Source organism: Sphaerodactylus townsendi, linkage group LG09 (assembly GCF_021028975.2).
Source record: "Sphaerodactylus townsendi isolate TG3544 linkage group LG09, MPM_Stown_v2.3, whole genome shotgun sequence".
Lineage (NCBI taxonomy): Eukaryota > Metazoa > Chordata > Lepidosauria > Squamata > Sphaerodactylidae > Sphaerodactylus > Sphaerodactylus townsendi.
Genome location: NC_059433.1, coordinates 82,657,181 through 82,683,321, shown reverse-complemented (window position 1 = coordinate 82,683,321; position 26,141 = coordinate 82,657,181). Strand labels below are relative to the sequence as shown.

Here is a 26,141-nt window from a genome sequence, read left to right as displayed (position 1 = left end):
CCTTTTACCCTATCCAATGTCAGCTGGAGTGATGAAGCGGTTAAGAGTGGCAGACTCTAATCTGGAGACCCATGTTTGATTCCCCACTCCTTCGCGTGAAGCCTGGTGGTGACCTCGGGCCAATCACAGTTTCTCCCAGAACTCTCTCAGCCCACATGGAGTCAGGTAATGGTGAACCGCCTCCAAATTTGTCTTGCCTTGAAAACCCTGCGGGTTTGCCATGAGACGGCTGTGACATGATGGTACTTTTCTTTTTCAAAATACGGTTATGTGCACAGCGTATTCAATGTAGTATTTTAATGCCAAGCAGGAAAAGCAACTGTCAGGCGTTTACACTGCCTCACAGTAAAAATTTACACTGATTCTTGGTTGTGCAGAGAAATGGATCACAAGACAATGGCAACTGCAGCCAAATGCTGGGTGCTACTTTTAAGTTCAGCTCTGGAAGGACAAGAGGTTACATCCACTGGGAGGCTGATAAACAAGTAGCACTTATGTGGATCAGTTCATGCTGAGTTTTGATACTTCATGGGAATCTCCAGTGCAGGCTTGCAATTCAACACCTTTTAACAACCGCAACTTGACGTTTAGAAGAGTCGCGTAAAGTTTAAATTAGATCTCCGCTGCTTTCAAGGAGCATCTCGTTTTAATGCACCGAACAAAACCCTTTTTATAAATCCAATTACAAAGATACACAACCATTCAATTAGAAGTAGCCAATTTTATTCAAATCGTGTGCTGCAAAGTTCACATAATTACCCACCATCTTCAAAACAGTACATAATTGAAGTATGCTCTTATCAAATGGAAATGGTCTTTCTTCTCCAGAAGTGTTTCAATAAAAGCCTGAGTCTTGAGTAGCCCAGTTTGGTGCCTTTAGAAAGGAGAGGGGAAAAAAAGCAAGTGTGAAGATTAGGACACAAGAGAGGCGCGTTCCCAACTAATCAGCACAGCGGTTACTAGAATCCAAAAGTCATTTTACAGCTACCCTAGGCAGTGCTGAGAATGCTGTTATTAGTAAGCTGAGTGAGGATTGGGTATTTCTGAATCTTTCTTCAAAGCCATTAAGGTCCCAAGGTTGGTTTGAGAATGGCCTAAACCCCATGTACCATCTGCAGATAAACTGGAACAGCAACTGTCTAGTGCAGTGATAGCAAACCTTTTCAAGACCGAGTGCCCAAACTGCAACCCAAAAACCCACACTGCAAAGTGTCAACATGGCAATTTAACCTGAATACTGAGGTTTTACTTTAGAAAAAATGGTTGGCTCCGAGGTGTGCGTTACTCGGGAGTAAGCTTGGTGGTAGTCAGTGGCTTTGCTTTGAAGCAACTGTGCAACTCTTCCAATGGGTGAATCATGACCCTAGGAGGGTTTACTCAGAAACAAGCCCCATTGCCAGTAACTGAGTTTACACCCAGGTAAAGGATTGAGCTTTAGTTCTTCACATGAAAATCAGTGGGGTTTAACAGTGCTTAACAGGGTTACCTACACTGCTTCCCCAAAACTAGATCTTAGGTTTAATGCTAATAATCAAGCCCAGCGGCCAGGCCAGCCTAGATGTGTGTGTGGGGGGCGGGGGGGACTCTGTTTGCGCGTGCCCACAGAGAGGGCTCTGAGTGCCACCTCTGGCACCCGTGCCATAGGTTCGCCATCACTGGTCTAGTGTTACGTTGACATGCTCTGAAAACCAGCATGGCTGGCTAGAAACAGACTATACTGGAAGAAGGAGAGGCTTAGTTTGTATCCAAAATCCCAGAGCCAGTACACAAACATATTCTCCCAGTGATCAGTGAGAATGAAAAAGAAATCTCGCCTCATCTTTTTTTTCCCAGCCATGCCTACACAATTGGGAATACGAAATCTGGAGCCAGTCATAGTTCTCTCCATGCTATAAAAACACCGGTCAGGACACCCTGCTGCCTCTGCCCTTTTGTTTGAACACACCTTGACTTTGTACAGGGGGCACTTCAATGGTGTGGAGCTCTGGAGAGAGATCCCTTTTCAAAAACCACTAAGGAGGAGGACAGAACGCGCCTCAAAACACACACAATGGCTGTGAGCCTCTACTCCTGGGGACACAGAAATGCAAGCAAGGGAGACCTCCATGCTTCAAACTCAGTTGTGCCTCAGGCTAGGGTTGAGCTGTCAAAGTATTTCCTCAATTATTCCAATTCTGGAGACAGATGAGCAATTGAACCAGTGGACACTATAATGCTCACCTCAGACCTACTGCCCTGGTTCAGTTTTTTCTCAATATTCATCGCCAGCATTTGACTCCGGAAAGACAAGCTTTTCGTCTTCTCAATCACTTGCTGATAAGGTGACACTGCGTTGTTCCCCATCACGACATGACCCTGGACATTCAAGAGAAGTCGTTAAAGTGGATTAAATTGGATTATATCATTGACATCCTTGGGTAATCCCACTCTCTCCTTTTATGTTCACCATCACCTAGAAAAGCCACAGAATCCACTTCACATCAGGAATGGTCTGTGACTTGCATTATAGCTGGGCTTCAGGCTGACTGTGCAACCTGAACTTGCTTGAATAGTCCCAAAATGTCATCGAGCTTCACCCCCGCTCTATCCTGATTAAAGGTGCACACAGCGCAACTAAGTCTTCTAGCATTTATTTGTCGCTTCCCCAAACTGTACTGCCACTTAACCCCCACCTGCTCGATAATCGGAAAAATACGGAAGCAGTCTGCGAATACACAGTTCTCATCACAACCTGTTCCTGGCTGTTTATGGACTGCAGAAATGTTGTCATTGAAGATACCGCCTGGCCTTCTCAATCACACCCTTGGCCTTCCTGCTTTGACAAGTGAGGCAGACCTGCCATCATGGACAGCATCTGCTACATTAGTCCCCCCCGCCCCCCAACTTGACTGCCAACCTGAATTAACAGCATCCCTGGCATGGGAGGCAACACTTCTGCACTGCTGTCTCGACCTACCCTGGTGGCAGCGTATGGACTGATGGAAAATTGCTGTCCATTCCGTGCAACAGCCTCCCAACTCTATACCCTTGTTGCTTACCGCATGGGATTAATAATGGTAACTTTGTGTGCTGATTCCCTGTAGTTCAAAACAAAAATACTAACGATAAACACTATTTACTGTTCTAAATTGGTCAAGTTGCTTCTGCCCTGCACAGATCTTGAGGTGGCACACACTTTCCTAATGCATCTTGTGTTCCAGGTATCACAAACCAACAGCTACACCACAGTGAAGAAGAAACACAGTAGCAGCACTTTTGGACTTCTTGTAGCTCACACCAGCTGAGACCCAGCTACCAAAAGACATTTCCACTCCCACGAGGAGGCGCCTCCAATTTCTGGTGCATAACATACCATTCCGAATAGGCTCTTAATGCTCAGCAAAATTGTGTGGGTGCCATGCAAACGAGGGTGCTGGGAAGGGGAGAGATCCAGCATACAAGTAGGATCCACTTTACAGTTCTTAAGAGACAACGAGATGATTTTCAAGAATGTTCTGAGAGATAATTTCATGCAAGTGTGTATATGTGTGTGTGTGTGGAGGGGGAGCGGGAGAAGGGAAACTTACCAGTTTTGAATCTATCTTGGCATCCAGCCTTGCATTTCGAATTAAATTCACAATCCATCGTTCAGCCTCTTCTGGCGTCATGTTCAGCTTATCTGCCAACATACTTCATTTGGGGGGGGGGGGGGGGGGAAAGAGAAAAAAAGGACCTGTTTTTAATAAAATTTGTTCTTGCCTCAACCGTTGCTCTGCATTTGTACTGGCCAAAGCTGGAATAATTAGATAATATGCTAAATAACTGAATACAGAGAGTTCTAACTTTGTTGCCAGTTTTATAAAGGGGTCTTGTTCCGGATCTCACAGATCTTTTCCATTAACGGAGGCGCCTTCCTCTGGCAGAAGAAGCCCTCGCCCAATCCAGGACTTGCTACTGACATCTTCCTTTCAGGGAGAAAGCGCTTTCCGCCGGAGTAAATCATCTCTGATAATGAAATGGATCCATGGGATCCAGCCCCTTATCACAAGCCAGCTCTACACAACACGGTATTATGAAACTATTTAAAAAGGAAGTACCCATGGCCAGCTTTGTTCTATTAACAGCTGGAAGCCACAAGAAGGGGAAAGTCCTGGAAAGCAAAGCGGCTCTATACACATCTTCCACACAACAGACACGGCAGCCAGAAGAGAGTCAGCCAGTGATGTCTGAACAATCTCTTGTCAGGGAGTCTATAAATCAACCACTCAAGATGCTTAACACATAAAAAAAAGCTAGTTATGTTCTAGACTGGAACCAGTGTGACAAGTACCAAACAGACGCTTAAATCAAGTACCAATTGTGTATAATTAATATTCTGTGTGGACATACATCTTACTGGTGAGCTATTACTGTTTGTAACTGTGGTCTGAGAAATCTGAGTAAAGGTTCAAGACCTACTGCAGACTCATCTGCTTAGTTCCATTTATACACGGAAGAAAAACAAAAATCAAACAAGGGGCAATCACAGGGGGAAAGAAGCTGATGTTGTCTTCTTGATTTATCCAAGACACTTTATGGTTTGTCTGATTCACTGTAAGAATGTCCCATTGTCCAACACATTAGAAATCGGAATTCATAGTACCTAGTGATTTTGTGCGCATTATTCAAAACCAAATCAAGATGCTTCAATAGATAAAATTTATGTTATGAAAGAGAATCGATGAATTCTAAGAGGATCATTATACTCCCACAGTCCAGACGGATTTGAGTTTGGTTAGCTAATGATGTAATTTTATCACAACATCCAGCAGCCAAACACACTACAAATGGACCATCTGAGCTACTTCTCATTTGCTGAACATCTGTCTAGCTTCTGACAAAGCCATCTTGCCAAGGAAGTGTTCCACTCAACTAGCCATAAAGCACAAGGCAGACAACGCAGCTCTTTGATGTCCCATGTCAGACCACTTGTTTCCGAGATTGAGGGTGACGCAGAAGATTTGTGACAATTGGATCTTTCAGGGATTGTGTCCAGACATCCCAATTTCTTCTCCTCTACAGAACAAGGCAAGAGTCAAGAGTCACTGTTCTATCAGCAGGCACTCGGCCAATGGCTTTTCCTGTGGCTTTCTAACGAGTTCTCAGCATTCTCCAGTGGTGCTTCACTCATTTCAGATGCATAAACTCTCCAGACTTTTGCTAATGCTTCATGTTCTCTCCTGAAACCTGGCCAGCACAAAACACTAAACTCTATGTTATGCCATTTCTCATTGAAATCTCTACTCTGGCTTCACCCCAGGCTTAGCTTCTGACTCTCCAGGTGCCTCTATTAAGACAGCATCCAACTTGTTAAATATGCAGTCTTAATTACAATTATCAACTAAATTAGAACTTCAGTTCAGACAAGTATGCTACATGCAGCGTTAAAACTATATTAACTGATTTTCTGATAAGCCGGCGAGAGCTTCAAAATTGATTATTATCCCATCCATTTTATCAGACATGGCTCTCCCAAGCCCTCAAGCACCATTCTTTGAAAACTAGTTCTCACAGTAATAGTTGATTTGGGGATGTGAATGTGTCATTGGAATCATCATTCAATGTGCCCCATTGTGTGAGAGCGGTATTGTGCCACAGCTGAAAACAAGTTTGTGGGAGTTTCCTGCAAAGGCTAGAACGCAGCTGGGTTACAATAACTAATCAAAAAGAAAGGCCCATTTATCAAATGCCCTTTCCTCCTCGAGACTGCTGTGATTCATTAACGTTCCTTCCCCAAAATAGTAACATTCAGAAACTGAAGTAACAGCATTGGATAAGACTATACTGAACACAGTGATCTAATCTACCAGAACTAGTTTGCTTCCAGATTGACCATAAAAGTGGCAACCTCTGAAGGAAAGAGAAGATCTGGAACTCAGGTTCTCCCAGGCTGAGATCTTCTCAGTGTTTGAAGCAAATTTAAGAAAGGAGTAGCTTCCAATTTCTCTGTCAGATGTACAAGCCTCTGAAATATTCAAAGACACAATGCTTGAACTCTGTGGTGACACCACACACATACTGGCCCAGTTAAGATGAGCAACCATTTTCAGGAATTTGTTAAGTAAGAAGGAATCATCAGACACACAATTCATATTCTACAACAACTTTAGATACATATTTACAAAGGTGTATATATGCCATTTCTGCAGAGACCTGTTCAGGCAGCTCACAAGTCAAATAATTATGACAAAACCTTACGCCCATAGCCTAAACACAATCCACAATATGGAAGCCACAGAAAATAAAGGTCAACAGTCCAAGTGAGGGCCATAAAGCAGACTAGAGGATGACCACAAGAATGTGTTAAAAACAGAACTCCTCAATTAATATACAGGGCAAAAAACAATGCTTGGCTTGGGACCTAGAGACTAAAGCAGGCATAGCCAAGTCTCAATTTACAATCCACAGATCTAAAAGAAGCCACTGATTTCAAGACTTGTACTTCCATTAATTGTCTATGTGTATCTGGGACTATTAAGACAAGCATCTGAAGGATTGACTCCATCCATATTGTACAGCCCTGCAGTTAAGGTCTGCCTGACAAGCCCAGCTTTCTGTGCCACCCCATCTTCAAACTCATCCAATCCCCCTTCTTAATGCAGTTCCAGATCTCCATGGCTTTTGTCCCATAATCCCCGGCACAGCCTTTTGTGGAATCAAAGGGACCTCTCCTCCTTTTCTCATCAGAGGGAAGGCTAGTTGGATACAAACCAAGGACATGGTGCCTTTTATCAGCTTAGGCTGGTATGCCAGCTTCAGCCGATCTGGCCACTCTCATCAGTGTTCAGATCATGTCCAAGTTAGATGACTATACTGCACTTTTAATGGAGCTGCCTTTGGAAACAGCCTAGAAACGTCAACTGGTCCAAAACGCAGCAGCCAGGTGACTGTCAGGGGCTGGGTGTCATGGCCGTGCTGAATGATATGCACTGGTTACACATCTGCTTCCAGGAGCAATTCAATTAGGTGGTTCTTACTTTTAAGGCCCTCAACAACTTCAGGCCAAGGTACCTACAAGGCTATATTATCCAGCCCACTAAGTAAGATCTGCTTTTCAAGCCTCATTCACTGAGTCCCTGCCTTTAGAGATGAGGAGGGTGGCAGAGACAGGGCATTTCCTGTGGTGGCATCTTGCCACTTGAGGACTGCCCGGCACCTATTTCGCTGTCATGACGTAACAGCGCCCCATGGCTTAGCAGTGACTTGGTGTTTGTACAGCGGACTACCTTTAACTACTATTTATTGAGCCTACACACACTTTTCTCATATATTCAAGAGCTGAAGTTAATGTCCCATTTTGTATGCTAATTCCTTTCGTTTCTTACTCAGGCAGAACCAAAGCAGCTTGGCCACATCATCTCTTATTGCAGTCACCGGCTTTTTTTTTTGCCATGACATATCAGTTCTATGGCGGCTACAGCTTTACTTACTTAATGCTGATACACTGGTGAATGCGGCAGAAAGTCTCAAATATAAAGAGGCGGGCATTTTCAATGAAGTCTTCAAGGCAAGCCACTAAGAAAAAGTCATTCACAAGAACCTGCAAGACAACACGCGGGAATGGTAGGGAGAACAAGGGAGAGAAGGAAGCACAGTAGGGTCACATTACTAGCCAGCAAGCAAATAAAGCTTCTAAAAAAAGAGGGGGGGGGGAAAGGACCCAAATTACCATCCAGTCAGCCTGACATCAATACCAGGAAAGATTCTGGAGCAGATCATTAGACAGACAGTGTGTAAGCACTTAGAAGGGAACAGTGTGATCACTAAAAGTCAACATGGGGTTCTCAAAACCAAATTATGCCAGACTAATCGCATCTCTTTTTTTTTGACAGAGTGACACGCTTGGTAGACGAAGGGAATGCTGTTGATGTAGTATACCAAGATTTTAGCAAAGCCTTTGATAAGGTGCCCCATGACATACCTGAAAGCTAGTAAAATGTGCACTGCACAATGCTACTGTTAGATGGATTTGCAATTGGTTGACTGACCAACCCAAAGTGTGCTCATCCATGGCTCATCTTCATCCTGGAGAGAAGTGACTAGTGGGGTGCCACAGGGTTCTGTCCTGGGCCCAGTGCTATTCAATATTTTTATCAATTACTTGGATGATGAAATAGAGGACATACTAATCAAATTTGCAGATGACACCAAATGAGGAGGAGGAGCTAATACCCCAGAGGACAGAGTCAGGATTCAAAATGACCAGGACGGGTTAGAGAGATGGGCCAAAGCTAACAAAATGAACTTCAACCAAGATAAATGTAAGAAAAAATGAAATGTACAGATATAGAATATCTTGACAACACTACATGTGAAAGGGATCTGGGAGTCTTAGTAGACCACAACGTAAGTCAGCAGTGTGATGCGGCAGCCAAGAAAGCCAATGCAATTCTGGGATGCATCAACAGGATTATAAATGGTTGCAGGAAGAAGAGACTCTTTTACGTCATTGTCCACATTGCTGGGTGGGTGTGTGTGTGTGTGCGCTGCACCCGACCCTCGTAATGTGGGAGGGAGAAGTGTACTATGTTTGTCTTAAGACTACATTTGGAAAGAAACTCTTACTGATTCACATTCTCTCAGCTTCTTCTGTGCTCCGTCGAAGTCAAAGTTCACATATAAACACTCCACAAACTCAGTTATTGGGTCCTTGTAGGTATAGGATTCCTGCACAGACATGAGTAGAATTTCATGTTATTTTGTCGATCTGTATGCTACCTTTCTACCTTGTTCATGTCACCAATGCAGCTCACATTGGATATAATAAAAAGTAGACCAACAATAATTGAGAAGAACCACACTAGAAACCCCTAACGTAGGTACAACAATGTGTTAGGAGTTCCCAACAATGTGTTCATGCAAAGGCTTCCCAGAATAATAATAATAAACAAAAATCAACATTTGTCAGACTCAGAAGGCAGCCCTGTTGGGATCCGCATGAATACTAGGCTGATACGTTACAACCTGGATGAGGCTCAAATTGTGATGAAAGGTCAACAACCAGCTGGCAGCTGTGATATTAAACAAAATTAAATAATAGTAAAAATAAAGGTTTCTTCAACCTCTTCCAGAAGTGATGGTGTCAGCCTTAGTCTCCTGGATAGGAGAGACTCACTACTGGGGGACAGCAGCTGCAAAGCTCCTCCTGTGAGAGGAACCCCAGACAACAAGTTCCTCGAGGAAGACCTCATCTTGGAAAACTCAGGCAGAGTATATGCACTAAGGTGGTCCTTGGGCACTTTGGACCCAAACTCTTAACAGTTTAAAAGGTCAAAAACATCTTAAATTGCACCCCAAACACACCTGATACTAATGTTGTTGAGAGAGGTCTGGCTTCAATCCAGAGAAACATTTCTGCCAAAAAAGGGGAGGGTTTTTACCAACTTTCTCCTCAATTCTATTTCTAGGCCATGGGGAACTTCCTGTCCCCCAATAACAGCATTTTGGAGGTCATTTTGGACTCCAGTGGGAAGGAACATTTCAGTCAGTAGTAATTTTCAGCAGGATCCAACCCACTGGCTTTATGTATTTGTAAGATAAGGTTTAGGCTGAATCTTGAGTGTTGCTCTTTGTACCAGGCTGAAGTTTCTGGATCATCTTCAAGAGCAGCTTCACAAACAGCACATTACAATAATCCAGTTTGGATGTTATCAAAGCATGAGCCCCAGAGGTCCGGTCTATTATCTGCAAGAACAGCAACAGCGAGCAAGATCTTCCCAGCAGCTTCCAACCTAGATAGAGAAGTGTCCAGGAGGACTCCCAAATTGTGATTCTAACGTTTTCAGTACAAGCAATAGTTTCAAACACAGTTTGTTAGAATCCTTTAAAGCAACAGCGATTCAGTTTTAAACCGCTCTAAAACATTTCAGACTCAAGCACGCAGGCATCGTCAGCATGTATTGAACAGTGGTTGTCCTACAATAAAGTCTGTCATAGTACAACGTGTGTGGGTTTGTGTAAAAAAAAAGCAAGTGTGTCGGTCCTGGCATGAACTCAGGGTGATTAGGAGCAGGAACAGAGGTAGACCATGGTGTGCGTGTTACACCATTCTCTTGGTTTGTTAAGTGACTTGCTAGGGCTACAGATCAAAGGGTCTATTTTTCTTGTACCCTGTCACCTCCAAAGTGCAAGCAAATGGACGGGCCAGGCCTGCTAGGCCCATCTCACAACAGTGTGTGCGCACACATTTAAGAATTTCAGAGCCATTGCTCCTCTTACTTGTCTCTCCCACCGCACCTGAGTCGATTGGGACAGCTGCATGCATTGGCAGAATGTCATACATCTAGGCCCACGGGACCAAAGCTTCAAGCCATCAGCAATCAACGTGCCTCTGGACTGTCTCTTTCCCTTTTCGACTCCTACCCCTGCAAAACCTATTGTGCTACAGTTCCAAATAGGCCAACGCAGTGAACTGCCTTTTGATACTTGATCATGTAGCGGCAAGATTTCCCAGGAGTTTCAGAACAAGACCGCACGCTCCCAAATAGCACATCTGTATTTCACTCTCAAATTCTTCAATGTGCAAGACAGTCACTGTCCTCCTAAGATCCCAGGCTAGCCAAAAGCATATGCAGGTTGTGATTTTAAAAACAGAAACCTATTTCTTACCTGCTGAATGACCTTGACTAAGTCTTTCAATACTTGTCTACGCTTTCGAACATCTTTGTTTGTTATCACTGCTGTGGTCAAATACCGAAGAATATGTGGGCACATTGTCTGAATAGCATTAAGATACCTGGAAAAAAACAAATCCTTATCTTAGACCAAGAAGAAAATTAGAATTCAAAACAGCCAAGGCCCCTCTCCTGGCAAAAGAATGTCAGAGTGAGAAAAGACTTATCTGGGGACGCCATACGTAAAAGAAGTGGAACAATAGTAAAAGTCTGACAGAACCTCATGCTTGAACTCCAAGTCCTGCTCATTTCTATACAACCAGGATCTCAAACCTTTCTGAGTCTGCAGGCACTTGTGGGATTCTGAGGCAGTGTGAAAGACACCACTACAAAATGGTTGCCACAGGAGGTGGAGTCAAATATCCCCTCCATTGCTCTGGTGCTGCCTGCCCCAGTGCAAGTCCTGTTTACAGAATCCTGGATCCTTCTCAAATGAGCAGTGTGGAGAGTCCAGGTGAAAAGCCCCTTTATTTGTACAAAGGCAGCCACTGCAATGGCCCTGCCGACTTTTTTGAAGCACACGGTGGGCCCCTGGGGAATTGCCTATGGGTGCCATGACACCAGCCATGTTTACGAACCCTGCTCTAAACAGGAACTTGCAGGTTCTGGTCCCTGCGAAGCCCCAGCTGAACAAGACTCATCAAACTCTGTACCTGTGGAAGTACAGAGTGTGCGTTCAAAGCCATTATGCCAAGAAAGAATTTCACTTCGAGTCAAGAGTTACAGATGGAGAAAAAAATGGGTGCAAGCAAAAGTAAAGCACTTGCCATCGTAGTAAAAGGTGAGCTTAAACTACTTAGAAAGGGGTTGGGCAGGCATTTGTTCAGAACAAACTATTTACACATACTGCTTGCCTGTAAATAGTAGCTTCAGCAGATGACTCATATGCCCTTGAAGCACAGCAGAAGACTGCAACGGATTACCACATTACCTCATGCAACACTGACATCACCCCCTAGTTTCACTGAAATAGATAGCCTGCGTGCCGAAAAATCTTCGATAAATTTTAAATGTAATACAATGCCAGTGACAGCATACAAAAATGAAGTTATCCAAGAAATACTGCCTCTTCCAACTCTTTTAAGATAATTACAACAAATGGAAATGCAACAAATGGAAATACATAATTCCTTCGGCATTTGCTGCCTCATAGTATTGCATGATGTATTACAACCCCGGTGAAAGATTAACCTTTAAATCAGCTCTGACAGGCTAATGTGAATAAGATGCTGCTCAGCAATGCTGCCAGTGGCACTCAAAAGAGACTGCTCTGATGCCCGGGTCCCTGCAGACTTTGGGAAGCTACAGTAACGTTCCAAGGAGGTCTGCTTAAGCTTTTCAGCATCCTCCCATGTAGAAGAAGAGGAAGAGTTGTAAGGAGACTCAAAGGGGCTGACAATCTCCTTGCCCTTCCCCCCTCACAACAAACACCCTGCAAGGAAGGTGGGGCTGAGAGCGCTCCGAAGAACTGTGTCTAGCCCAAGGTCACCCAGCTGGCGTGTGTGGGAGCACACAGCTTAATCTGAATTCCCCAGATAAGCCTCCACAGCTCAAGCGGCAGAGCGGGAAATCAAACCCGGTTCCTCCAGATTAGAATGCACCTGCTCTTAACCACTACGCCACTGCTGCCTTTGCGGAAGCTGCCTTTGTACAAATAAAAGGGCTTTCGGTCCTAGACTCTCCCCACTGCTCATTTGAGAAGAATGTAGAAGAGTGGACTTTGATTGGCTTCGTGTACATTCCTTTTTGGGGAGTTTTGGTTTGCTTTCAAGCACAAGACAACTTACTGGGGCTGATAGAGGAAGAGGTCGATGATGTTGTCTCTGCCTTTAGGATGGTTGAAGAAAACAAAGAGCGACCAGTGGATGAGCCAAGTTCTCTGCTGAAGAGACTGGAGTGGAGAGCTGACTGACTGGGAAACAAACAAACAAAAGACACGTTTCAAAGAACTCCAGGGCACACATTCGCTGTATTTTTAAAAGCATTTTCCATGTTTTCCCTCCCAGACCACTTGGACTCAATGCTTCAAAACAAGGGAACCTGGTCTGATTCAGCCCAGCATGACTAGTCTTTTTCTGTAATCTGCCACTCACCTGAGGCAAACTGCAGTCACTGCCTCTGGCCAGCAGCTAAACAGAACACCTACTTCAGTGCCAGAACTGGAGAAAGATACAAAATGCTTTTGCGCCTCCTCAAGCAACTTGTGACCCTGAACTGCATTCCCCTGCTTATCAGCAGAATGCCAGGAACTAAGCAACCTTCCTCTCTGCCACACCTGGCAGGCTCCACAGTAGATTTATCAATGCAATGCTGGGACAGGGGGAGAGATACCCAAACGGTTTGTCTGACTGCTGCAGCCAAACCTCGCCACAGAAGTTTTCATCCCTTTCTACCCAAACCCAGCTGCTTCTTACGCTTTCCCAGACCCCTTTGCCATTCCCCTTCTTGAAATGAGAAGGTGCTTCTGGGAGCCTGAAGGAATTCTCTTCTCCACACTTTTGAAAAGATTGAACAGACCAGCACAAGCTCTTTCTAGTTTATACGGGCCTTCAAGAACTCTGGAACTCTCCCCAGGGGGATCTGTCTGTTCTCTCTGTTGAGATCTTCTACCAGTGGGTGAAGACATTATCTCTTTGGGATTCCCTCAATGACTGCTCCTTTCTAACCAATATTTTACGTTTTGCGTGCATTTTATCTTTATCAAAAAAAAAGTAAAGTAATTTTAACTAGGTATTTTTGGGGAGAATTTATTTCAATGGTTCAATAACATAATTTTTTCATGTATGTTTTAAATGGTTGGCCACCTTGTAAACCCTTGTAAACGCCGAAAGGCAGGATATAAGTAATAATATTCCTCCTCCTAGTTAACTGAATTCATATGGTCTGCACTCTAAACAACCTCTCTCTCTTCTAGTGTATTCTTGCAATATCACTTTGTACCATTTGTAGTTTCGAGCCATTTGCTATTGAATCCTGAAAGTTAGGTTCCCAATAATCCTCTCTCAGCTATTAAGGACCATAAACTCATGAGCCCATTTATCTCACTTTCCAAACTTGCCAGAACTTGCAGATGTTTTCGACAACGGAAGACTTCTGATCAGTGATGTTGGTAAGGCGGGAGCTGGCACAAAATGTTAGCTGTCCTCTTCCTGACTCTTTGAGATGCGAGTGCGATTAAGAAGGGAACTCACGTTATTATCGATGGTCTCTTTCAGTCGTGTGAGGTCCTCCATAGCAGCATCCCAGTTCTGCATCAGAATTTCAGATGCCAATTTCCCCCACAGAGAACTCAAAGCATTTCTATCCGTTGACGGAACCTGTTTTAAATAAGTGAATCCAATTACCAGAACCGCAATAATTTAATATTTCACTAGGTCAAGCATTTTGATTAGAGACTTGCTGGCACTGGTTGAGAGAGAATAGGCCACTGACACGCTTGCTCCACAATTTCAAGAAAATGAGCTGTGTTTCATTTAGAAAATCAGTTCTGATTTTCTGGGACACAAATCAGCAACAGTGGGCATTTAGTCGAATATTTTTTTAAAGAAAAAAACGCATCAGCTTTTGCGCAGATCTTTCAATGCAAGCAGTACGAATCCCCTCATTTAAATGCTGCAGCGTAGTCAGGAGCCCTCAAGGTTTTCATGCACTAATTTAAAATGGTTTAAATCTTAACTAGTAAAACCATCTCGTCTACTGAAAACTGCTGCAAATTAGGAGGACCATCGGGGGTGGGGGAGGCAACGATGACACAGCAGGCGGAGTCATCTAGATTTAAAATGGGCTGTTGAACTGCAGACATAATAGCCTTCAGGTAATTCCAAACAAAGATATTTTACACAGGAAACGCCAGCCTGTACAACTCCAGCAAGTAAATTTTCAGGGTACGGCTTTCAGTTCAGTAGAGGGATCGTTCAACAAACGCGGCAGAAGAAAAATAACTTGATTACTACACGAGACAAGACGGTGCTTAACCTGTTTTATGTTTTTCTCTCCACCGGAACTGATCAAGCTCATTCTGAGTGAGGGTAGTTCTGAGGTCAGCCTGCCTTAGTTTAAACAGGACTGAGCCACACTAGGCCATTCAGAGAGCACAAATCTCAGATTTGTGACAATGGTTCTTTCATAGCTTGTGTTTCCCCAACGAACAAATCTTTGCTCACATTAAGAGTAGCAGAGTTTCACGGCAAGCCCTTAACAGTCACATATTTAACCTTTATTCTACAACTGGCACAATATATTTAATCATCCCTTAGAAGACATGGTTCAAAAGGCACTAATATATTTAAGCCACCCTTTAAGAAAGGAGACCGCCAGAAGCTATAAGGGAAAAACAAATCTGTTTTGGATCCCTCTAGCCTGCAACTGCATTTCTTCCACAAATTTCTGATATATCAAACAGAGAGGCGCTCACTGTCATTGTGGTTTGAAGTCTAAGTTGAAGGGGTCTATTAAGCTCTGATATACTCCAAGGGTTCAAGTGAGATTGGAATCATGATACTCGGAACACCCATAAGGAAAAATGTCAAGTTTGCTTGACTGGAGAACACGAGAATCCCGGCCACAGACAGCCTCTTGCTTCTTTGGCTCCATTCCAGACAGCATCATGTGGCACTGCACAGTAACCTGCTTTCAGCAATGGATTTATTGGAGGAGTTTCTGGATTTTTACTAACACTAGATTACCAAAATAAGATGCCCCCTCAACACGGCAACTATAAATTTAGCGTGGTACAACTGCAACGGCATCTCCTCTCACAAAGTTTACCCCTCCCACACACCCTCTACTTAATGAGCTACGTGAAAAGTCAACTCTTCGTTCTGTGAATTAGCTGTGGCTGCACGTGGGTGGCTGAGGCAGAATTCAAGCTGTGGTCTAAGTCCTTGGTGGTACTGGAGGAGTTCCAAAAAGCAGTCTTGAAACCCAAATAAGCTCAGAGGTAGGATAAGGTATTCGCCACGATTTTGTCCAAGCCTTAGTTTACAATTATCTGCCCTCTAGAGGCTATGTTTTCTTTATTCCACACTTGCTCTACAATACCACGCCGAACAGGCTCCAGGTGGCTTAAGCTATAAAACCACAGTAACATAAGATTAGGAACAGGGAGCAATAAGAAACATCCACACTTAACACTGTTGAAGAACCACCCGCACTCTAAACAAGATCTCAGCTGACATTTTGAAGGTCAGAGTGGAACTGGGCTTCCCTAAGGCAGGGGTGTGCAACCTGCGGATCTCCAGATGTTCATGACTACAATTCCCATCAGCCAATTGGCCATGCTGGCAGGGGCTGATGGGATTTGTACTCCATAAGCATCTGGAGAGCCGCAGGTTGCAGACCTCTGCCCTAAAGGCACCAGTCCATAGGTAAAACTCCACCAGTTAGAGCTGAAATCCATCATTATGAAGTCCTCAAACCAGCTGCTTTCTTACAATCACTGCTCTAGATGACCATTTCTTTATCAGATTCAATTTCAACTGAATCGGACAGATGTATTCGCATCTGCATCAGTTGAAGACAGTTTCAGCTGAAAGACTCTCGGATGTTGCTTTAAAGAAGGAAAGGGGCCAGTGGAGAAGCCACTGCTGCCATCTTAGCCAAGCAGGGCTATCGCAGCCCCCAGTCTCATGGGGCTGCGTACATCAGGCGGGAGGTAATCCCACTGCAGCAGGCGGGTTGGTCACTACGTGGAGGATGGGACACCTCTCGGCTAATCTCACAGGTCCTCCCACTTATACCCTCTTAATACCAGAGAGCTACTATGGGGATTTCCATTTTGCTCACTAGAATTGATCAGATAAGAGGAATAACTGCCTGCAGAATTATCCATGGCAGGCTGAGTAGATAACAAATCAGGATGTTTTCTTACAGCGTACCCTCTTGTAAAAGATGCACGTATTCTTCAGTTCCAGAAGAAATTAGTAAGAAAAACCATGCTGACACCCAGTTTAAGGCATCGAAACATTTAAAATGTCTTAAATATAAAACAAACTTACCAACACTCTAAAAAAGTAGAGGTATTCTGCTGCTCCCGAATAGTTGCCACATTCATACTGGAATTTTGCATACCTATAAAGCGTGTCTAGGTATTCTTGCCTAAACTGAAAAACAAATCAAGAGTAAGGAACATCCTTTTGTGATTGTGCAAGTGTGCTCGTTTAGAGTCAGGCTAATACAGGGGATGCTGTGTATCAGAACACTACAATGAGCTTTATTTATTTTAGGAGGCAGGTGTGGCTTAGCGGTCCAGCATCCTGCTCTGCATGGTCTCGGGTTCCATCTTCTGCATCTCCACTGAAAAGGATCAGGTAGCAGACAATGTGATGGACCGTGGAGAGCTGAGGCCAGTCAAAAATACAGAGTACTCATCTTGACGGGCCAATTACCTAGACCAGAGGTGGCACTCAGAGACCTCTCTGTGGGCATGCACACACAGTTTGTCATGAGGGGGGAAATTGCCCCCCCACACACACATCTAGGCGGGCCTGGGCCGCTGGACTTGATGTGTGTGCACCCCAGCGAAACTTGCAGGAGGCTACAGCAGGCTGGCCCCTGCTCGAGGGGGTTATTCAGGTTAAATTGCCATGTTGGCACTTTGCGATAAATGAGTGGGTTTTGGGTTGCAATTTGGGCACTCGGTCTCGAAAAGATTAGTCATCACTGGCCTAGATAGAGGCGGTTTTGTAGACTGGATGGAATCAAGCCTGTCATTCTAGTCACCACTACTGCACAGAAATGTCTCACCAGGTGACCAGGAAGTGACAGCTCATGTCATATTCTACCAGGTCAAACCTTTCAAAACACTTTCCTTTTGGTACCAACTGAACTGAATTCTCCTGCTTGTGCTGCAGAGGGGTCAACTGTTTGCAGGTTGTCTTTTTTTAAAAATTGATCAAACCTTCATGACTCCATTGGTGAACTGATTTTGCTCTGCAAATGAGCGCTTCTCTCCTCTTTTTACCTTGACCCTTCCCTCAGGATAAGGCCCAGGGAAAGGTGAGCTTCTGCAGGTTGGTGTTTGTTGAACATGCTGTGGGTTAGCCTGCAGGTCTAGGGGCCGGAGTCAAATATTCCATGAAACCAAGAATCCAAGACTCCTGGCAGGGAGGGCTGGCCCTTTAACTTAAGAAATATTCCAGGGGGCTAGTAGAGGCCATGAGCAAGAAGAGCCAAGCCCCAGAAACCTCTGCCAGCATCTCAGAGATCACCTGGCTCAGACTATGAGCAACAGTAATTAGTGCCAGATCATCTGTTGTCTCCTGCACTGCTTCCAGCTTGAACGAGAGAAAAAAATGGGTGAGCTAATGCCTGTTGTTGGCACTATTGACCGGTGGCCTCTACAGGGGTTACTTATACCACTGCAGGGACCCTCAGCTTTGCTCGATCCAGGGCCCCTTCCACTCCCCAGCCCACTTCTGACTTCTAGCCCTGATGCCATCACTACCTACCAACCACCAATCTTTTCCTAATGGCCTGTGCTAATACTGCAGACATCTCTCAACAGACCTTAGATTGTTTTTTAAATTAAAAATAAATGTTAGTTTGCCCTGGATAAAAAACCAGATAGAGATATCCAGTAAAACAGTCCACATCTATAGAACCTTTACCCAGCATTCTTAAAAGTTACAACTCATTACTATTACCTTAAAAGCAAACTTTACCATTGAATATTCATTAGCCTAAGCATCAAACCTACTGATCCTTATAGAAGGTTGAATCAGGAGGTTCGTCAGACAGAAATCCATTCCAGCTCCTTGCCCCACAGCTGTTCACTGCTCCTCCCCCAAAGCAATTGTCAGGAGTCCTGCACCAACAGTACTGATGATGGCATTGGGGGCTGTGAGGAAGGACTGGCAAAACTGACAAAAGTACACTCACTCACACCCTGCCCCAGAAGTACATTTCTGCTGACAGAAAATGAGCTTTGGGTCCAACCCAGTGCCTTAAAAAAAACTGCTTTTGAAACTGACCAGTCTGAAGTCCAGCCTGAAAACTGCTTTTATATGTTGGATACAGAACTATTTCAGGTTACTTCATTAACAAGGGCACACTTGTAATCCACGTGGGCAACAGAAATGTGTGTGTTGCCTTTATAGCCCGACAGAATCTGTGAGGAGCCAGTTCTGAAAACCTCCTCTGAAATTATGATCGTGCCACATCACTTGGTGCTCTGCTGAAGCCACATCATGAGTTCAAAACAGATTTAAGAAGTCACTCTCATTTCTTACAGCTGTGTACTTTAACCTGTGTTTCCTAAGGTTTAACACTGACAATTAACTGATACCTACACCATGCTTGTCGGCTAAGTAGTCAAAGAGCATCCGACCATCCCTGTAATAAAAAAGAATTATAATTGTAGGACTGTAAGTTGCCAGAAAGCTTCAGAGATAGAAAATGTGACTGTCCAATAAAGACCGAATTCATTCCAATTTTCAATCCCAGAATATCTGACTTTGTGCAACCATGAAAACCTTGTGAAAACAAATTTCAGTAGTATTTTCAGCTTTTAAGACACCCTTAAGTTACACAGGGTGTACACATTAGTCATTTCACATATGGCTTTGGCATGCATGCCCAATATGCCTAAAAAGCAGGATATGCTATCCAGTATGGGCTTTAAAAATTATACACTGAAATTTTCATCAAGTTGCACAAATTGTACAGAAATTAAAAGATCCAGCGTTCTGTGGAGGAAAATACTCTCATACAAATGGAGTCATTTAACCTAGATAGCCTCATTTGAAAACAAAAAAAGTTCTCTAACTGAATTGAAGAAACAAGACTGCATTTCAACCAGCCATGATTTATTTCTACAGCATGAGAATACTCCCTCCCCCCTGTGCGTTCGTCATCCGAGGAAGTCGTGCTCTCCTATAAGAGGCAGGAACGTTACTGGCAGTTACTGGCCGTTAGGAGGAAGTGAGCTAGCAAAGAGGAAGTGGAAGAAAAAACCAGTGAAGTCCTGCCTCCTGAGTAAGGGACAAGAACAACCCATAGAGATGCCTTACGCCTCCAGGAGAAGGCAGGATCCAAAAGTTTACCTGGTAGACTGCATCTGCCGGGTAGTTTCTGGGTCTTCAAACATCTTGACAATTGGTTCAGTTTCCAACTGAAGTTGTTTTAGCTGTGCAACAACTGTGGTTCTCTTTTCACGCAATGCTAAACATAAAAGTAAAATGTTTAAGCTTTCTCTACAAGAGAAGTCAGCAATGATTCACTAGGATGGAATAAAACCAAGTACTCTATATTTTCAACTACCGTATATACCGGCGTATAAGACGACTGGGAGTATAAGACGACCCCCCCACTTTTCCAGTTAAAATTTCCAGAGTTTGGGATATATTTGCCATATAAGACGACCCCAGACTTTACAGATGATTTCCCAGGGTTCAAAAGTAGTCTTATACGCCAGTATATACAGTAATCTGTTTCAGAAGGGCATATGATATTATTAGCCAAATAAAGCCAAAGATGCACTTAAAGCAGTCAACAAGAATCTCAAACAATTTTTTTAATTCAGAAAGTAATTTAAAGAACAACAATGAGGGGCCTGGATTTTTTTGGGTTGACTATTATACTTTTGAAGTTGGTCAACCTGGAACCGGTAAAACAGCATCAATGTGTGAATTCAATTTATGTATGAGATTTGCACATGACAAGAAAATTATTTTTAGTGCGGTCTTCCGGAAACTTGAGTATTCATACCAGTAATGCTATAGCTTAAATCTCAGAAGCTAAGTTTAATGTGCACAGTGGGGGAAAAGTGAGTCACTAGGTCTCAGTGGTAAGATTTTAGATCCAAGAAAGTGTGATCAGACCCACTGGTGATGAACAGTTCAAGGTATACAGTTGGAAGAGATTTTTCCAGGAAGCCCTAATAATGAGCCATAGAGTTACACCAAAATAAAATACATGCATGAAGTTGTACCACTTAACCCACTGTGTCTACACCCGAGAACCATGACTTGCCTGACAATACAGGTTCCAGTACAGATGAGGCACTTCTTGCTTTAGGGGGATGTTGTAATTAAGAGGAGGAAAGGGGGGGAAGCCATTTGGTTAATATCCATCAAGAGTGACAGGTGGGGGGAAGAAATGGAAGAGAATTCCAGGTCCTCCCCCAACCCCACATCATGTGATTGCGACCACTGGTGGAAGCCAGGCAACGACTGCTCTTCCAGGTTTAGCCCTGTTTCAAATTCCCCAAACCCAATCACAATCCTTTCTTGATTCAGTAACGTCAGTAGCTTGGGAACAAACTCGTCCCCTGCCCCTCTTTATTCTCAGCGGCTAGACAGAAAAATAGACACCCCTCCACCCACTTCAAATTACAGTTGTTCAATGGAAGCTGTTGAAAAGCACCAACAAGATAAGAGTATTTTAAATAAGCCAGCAGCATCTTCATAGCCTAACTTAGAGCTCTGTTTCTTGGTCAAGATAGAAAGGAATCAAGAACTAGGAATTATAGTGCATTTATTTTATTTTAGTCCACTAGGGAATTTATATGCCACCTCCCTGGAGAACTACTCATGGCATCTATTCAGATTAAATTCACCAAATCAACTCATTTCAATTTAAACTGCTCTGTTGGCAAGTCTTCTCCATTCACAACCAATCAGAGAAAAGCAAAACTGTGGAAATTAGTAAGAGAGAAACAAGAGGCTGGCCAGAATGGATACACTTAAGTTTTGAGCAAAGACTTTCAGCGTACAGTCAAAATATGAAAAAAAAATGAAAGTCCTGTAGAGAATATTTAGGTTCTAGAAGCTCTAATCTTTCCAGTAGACATGCCTTCAATTCTTTTTATGGTCAAGGAGCTTACCATGAGGGATATCATCAGAATACAGGTTCTTGTAGACATCCATAGCAAAATCCACCATGTTGGTGTCACTCAGGAGGTCCAGTTTTCCTTGAAGTAATTCCTTTTCATTGTATATCTGAAGTAAAAAACATAGTGAATGTCTAACAGGTTTCTGACATAAGAAGTTGAAGTTTATGAAAAATGACTACACTTGCCAAAGATCTATGGTTAACAGCCCAATCCAGAGATCCAGCAGCAGGATGAAGCAGTGCTGCGATGCTGCCCTGCCGCCTCCAGGAGGGCTTCTCGTTGGGGCGGGGAAGCAAAACAAAAAGCCTCCCTGCTGCTGAAAAGCCCTCCATTGGGTTCCATGGGCTCACACCACCTAAAACAGTGATGGTGAACCTTTTCGGGACCAAGTGCCCAAATTGCAACCCAAAACCCACTTATTTATCGGAAAGTGCCAACATAGCAATTTAACCTGAATACTGAGGTTTTTGTTTAGAAAAAACGGTTGGCTCCGAGGTGTGCGTTACTCAGGAGTAAGCTTGGTTGTAGTTGGTGGCTTTGCTTTGAAGCAACCGTGCAACTGTTCCAACGGGTGAATCACGACCCTAGGAGGGTTTACTCAGAAGCAAGCCCCATTGCCAGCAACCTTGAGCTATACTCCCGAACTGAGGGATCGCACTTTAGTTCTTCACACTTGAGAAATCAGTTGGGGTTTAACAGGAGCTTAACAGGGAGTTACCTACATTGCTTCCCAAACTAGGTCTCTTAGGTTTAATGCTAATAATCGAGCCAATGATGGCCCAGGCCAAACCCTAGATGGGGGGAGCACTCTGTTTTGCGTGTTGCCCACAGAGGAGACTCTGAAGTGCCACACCTCTGGCACCGTGCCATGGGATTAACGCTTCATCACTGACCTAAAAGGGTGGCATAAGTCCAAACCTCCTATGCCAGCATTTCAGCAATCAAAGGTTGGTTTGATTGCTGAGTTTGCTCCCCCCACGCCATGCCTCCGGAACACCCCCGGGATGCCAGTGAAGGATGCTGGGACACAGTAGTGCCAACTTTGGCTGTGTCTGCCTGCCTGCCATGGAGGTCCACGGTGGCTGCAAATTTGCCCTTCCACCAGGATAAGTGCCGCAGGGAGGGTAAGTCTTCTGACATAGCCCCGCGCCACCTCCATAGATGGACACCCTCCACCCACCCACCCCACAGATTGGGCTGTTATTTTACTGAATGGTCATATAGCTTTGTAAAGCACCACCAAACACAGTGCTGCAGTTTTAAATACAAAGAGTTTCAGACATGTCAAGCCAACATTAAGTTTGAACATGCATGAGGGTGACTTTTTGTTGAACTATCATGCCCTATTACTCCATCTCATGCATACTACAATAGGTGAAGCCTGGTTTAGGACTGACATCCATTACATCTGATAGTTGGGGGTCACAGTCTAACTGGGTACATTTTGCCAACAACCTGGGATTCTACACTATAATTAAACTCTGAGTGGGGAAAAATTAATGTGGGTTAATTTAAGCCCCAGCACATATTCTGAGAGTTAGCTTCAAGCCAGGACTGAATGGAAGGGGTGAGAAAGTGAGGGTAAGTGTGTAAACGTGACAAAAATCCAGGCTCTTTCTCACTGAAGTTTATCGTCAGCTTCATGTAGCATCTGAACACAGCAGGCCTTGACAGCAGCCAAGATCTCTACTGCAGCTGGTTCCTTCTTACTTCATCACACTCAATTATGTGATCATTCATAGTTAACAAGTACCAGAATCAATTACAACTTAAATAATATAAGAAGTCAGATTCAACATGAATAATTAAATCAACCACAACAGGTTTTTTTTTATTTAAACATACTTTATTGAGCCAATTTGTATTGGTAAAGAAGTAAATTTGAGTTTCTCAAAATACCTACACACCTTCACCTATACAAGAAGCTAAATAAAGGGCACTTGCTTGAAGCTGTTTGGTGTTTTAAAATCTCTGCAAGAAAGTAAAATACTGACAGGTATACTGAGAGATGTACTGAAGATAAACACCACCCGAAATCACTAACTGCTCACATGTGTTTAGAAAACCACATCCAGTTCCACAGCAAACACTCCTTCACAGACTCAGAATGACATCTACTCTAGAAAGGCAACTGTATTTGATTGGAACCCAAAAAAGTCTTGTGCCATCTTCAAGACTTGTGAATTTGTTGCAGCATCAGCATTTGTGAGTTGCAGCCCATTCAATCTGTTCAGTTCTGCGTTACTTTTAATATACCTACTGGTAGACAAACATAATAACTGCTTTTCATCAGTGATGTCAATTTTCTTAGGAAATTTGATTCAGATAATTTTCTGATTCAAATTTAAATTAATAATTAAAATTTCAAATATTGTTTGCAAAATTTAAGTAATGCTAACAAAAGAAGGCAAATACAAGGGGTCTGTCTATCCTTCACATCCCAAATTTATCCCATCTACCATGATTTGCAGCATAATACAACTATAGATTAACAGCCTATATTTACACAGGATGGGCAGAACATTTTCTATGGAAAAACACTACAGTGGAAGTGTTCTGTTTTGGAAAAATTTTAACTCCACATCATAGTTTTTTGTAACAGAGTACATAGTATTGTTGAAAGTTTTCACGGCTGGAATCACTGGGGTGTTGAGGATCATCTGAAGATGCCAGGCACAGATGCAGGCAAAACGTCAGGAGAAAATGCTACTGGAACATGGCCATGCAGCCCAGAAACCCCACAACACATAGTATTTTGAACATTCAAGTCTCTTTAAGTTAACAATAATTAACATTTTAATTTTTACAACATAATTACACAACACTTTGGGGTTGAAAGGGAAAGAAAGTGGCTCACTTAAGGCTATCTAGAGTAGCCGAGACTTAAACAATCTTACAGTACAATACGACTAAGTATTATACCCTTCCAAAACTGTATGGATTTTCTAAATGTGTGACTAGGTTGATGATTATACTGCCAACCTCTGCTCTACCCAGCTCTCCAATCCAAACAGTTGTTGAAAAACCAAATAACCTAATAAAAGAACATCCTAATTTGAAGGACAAAACGCAATGCAAAAACAAAACTAAGGGTCACTGACTCAGACCACACTTTATTAATTGCCAAGAACTCTCCAAATTATGTTCAACACCAAAGCTATAGTTTGAATGAAACGGAAACAGGGAAGGAACTTCTTCAACAGGTAAAAAATCAGCTTTTACACATGAGACTGCAGTGGGTGTGACACAGATGACTTGTGGAGACCTCTCAGGGTTTTCAACGCAAGAGACGTATAGGACTGCTTTAGTTAAATGCAGTCCTGAATAAACTCCCTGATTTTAGATTTTGCTTTTGCTTTTTAATGTTTAATGTACTGTGTTAATATTGCAAGCGGTCTTGAGCTCTGCAAGGAAGAAAAGAAGCTAACAAATATTTTACATAATTAATCCCCAAATAATATTCTGTTTCTAACATTACACCTTGTTGAGTTTGACCTCTCAGTTTCATACACACATGCATATATGTTTCAATGCACATTCCAACATTTTAAATAATACACCACAATGATACTTAAGATGTGTATTTAAGTTACAAACAATGTAAAGGCAAGAGGCTGTTTGTAGCTTTCGGTATAAATCAACCTACATGTGTTCAGTTCATGCATGTGATGAAGTCACCCACAAGTTTATTCTGGAATAAGGTGTATTAACTTTTAAGGTGCCACTGGAATCCAGTCTGGCTTTCTTGCAACATCCCAACATGGCTATTACACTGGAACCCCAAATACAGGTTGCAAGGTATCCACATTGATCCAAAGCAAAAATTCAGAAACTAAAGTCAAAGAGTATCTTTTATTTGAAAGAAACAGAACAATGCACCACAAATCAAGTTTCCCAGACATATTCCTGAAGCAGGGTACTACACACACATTTATTCCTGATTAGCCCTCCAAATTAGTTACAAGTATTTTAACAGCTATGTTAAGCCAACCGTATTAAAGCTTTTATTCATAGTGGCAATCTGGCCACGTACAGAGACGCTTCTGTTTGCTAAACCATATTTCAGAATGTTAGCTCAGAGCAAATATTCCCATGATCTGGTCTTGGACCAAAAAAGAAGCAGCAGCAAGCTCTCTGCGGCCCCCTCCACAAACTTTTAACGAAATAAAACGTCAATCCATCTTGCTTGCCAGTCATGGACACATAAGGATGGCATGCGCACTACCCTCAAAGCATGACACGCGCATGCGCACTACCCATAAAGGCGCTGTTTCGCGAGAGAGCCACACTAACGGCTAAGCGTGCCGGTAGAGAAACGGAGGTTCTGAGGCTCACCCCACTTCCCAGGCTGTCACAAAACGCGAGAACCGCCCTCACCTCTTTCACGGAAAGGAACTCGAGGAGCGGGAAGACCAAATGCCGGTCCAAGAAGTGCGCGATGCGAGTGGTCAAGTCGTATTCCGCCATCTTGAACGCGAGGACGAAAGGAAAAGGCGGAGCTAAAACCCTCTGCCGCCGTTTCCTTCGAGGCGCATGCGCGGCCGTGTAGCTCGCCGCTGACAGGGTCAGATCACGTTAAGGGAGCTAGTGACCCGTCTACGCGTGCGCAGTGGGTTTCC

At 43.4% G+C, this 26,141-nt stretch overlaps 1 protein-coding gene across 1 annotated transcript; it reads right to left on the bottom strand.

The window, feature by feature from the left end:
* Window positions 1-706: 706 nt before the first annotated feature.
* On the bottom strand, window positions 707-26,050 carry EIF3E (eukaryotic translation initiation factor 3 subunit E). Its single transcript, XM_048508003.1, has 13 exons — window positions 25,900-26,050; window positions 21,514-21,628; window positions 19,733-19,850; window positions 18,980-19,022; window positions 16,688-16,792; window positions 13,883-14,008; window positions 12,479-12,603; window positions 10,627-10,753; window positions 8,584-8,685; window positions 7,449-7,558; window positions 3,567-3,669; window positions 2,221-2,355; window positions 707-874 (listed from the first exon to the last, which is right to left on the bottom strand). The coding sequence occupies exons 1-13, from the start codon at window positions 25,987-25,989 to the stop codon at window positions 836-838; spliced, it is 1,338 nt and encodes a 445-aa protein (XP_048363960.1). The 5' UTR covers window positions 25,990-26,050; the 3' UTR covers window positions 707-835.
* Between the last annotated feature and the right edge of the window lie 91 nt (window positions 26,051-26,141).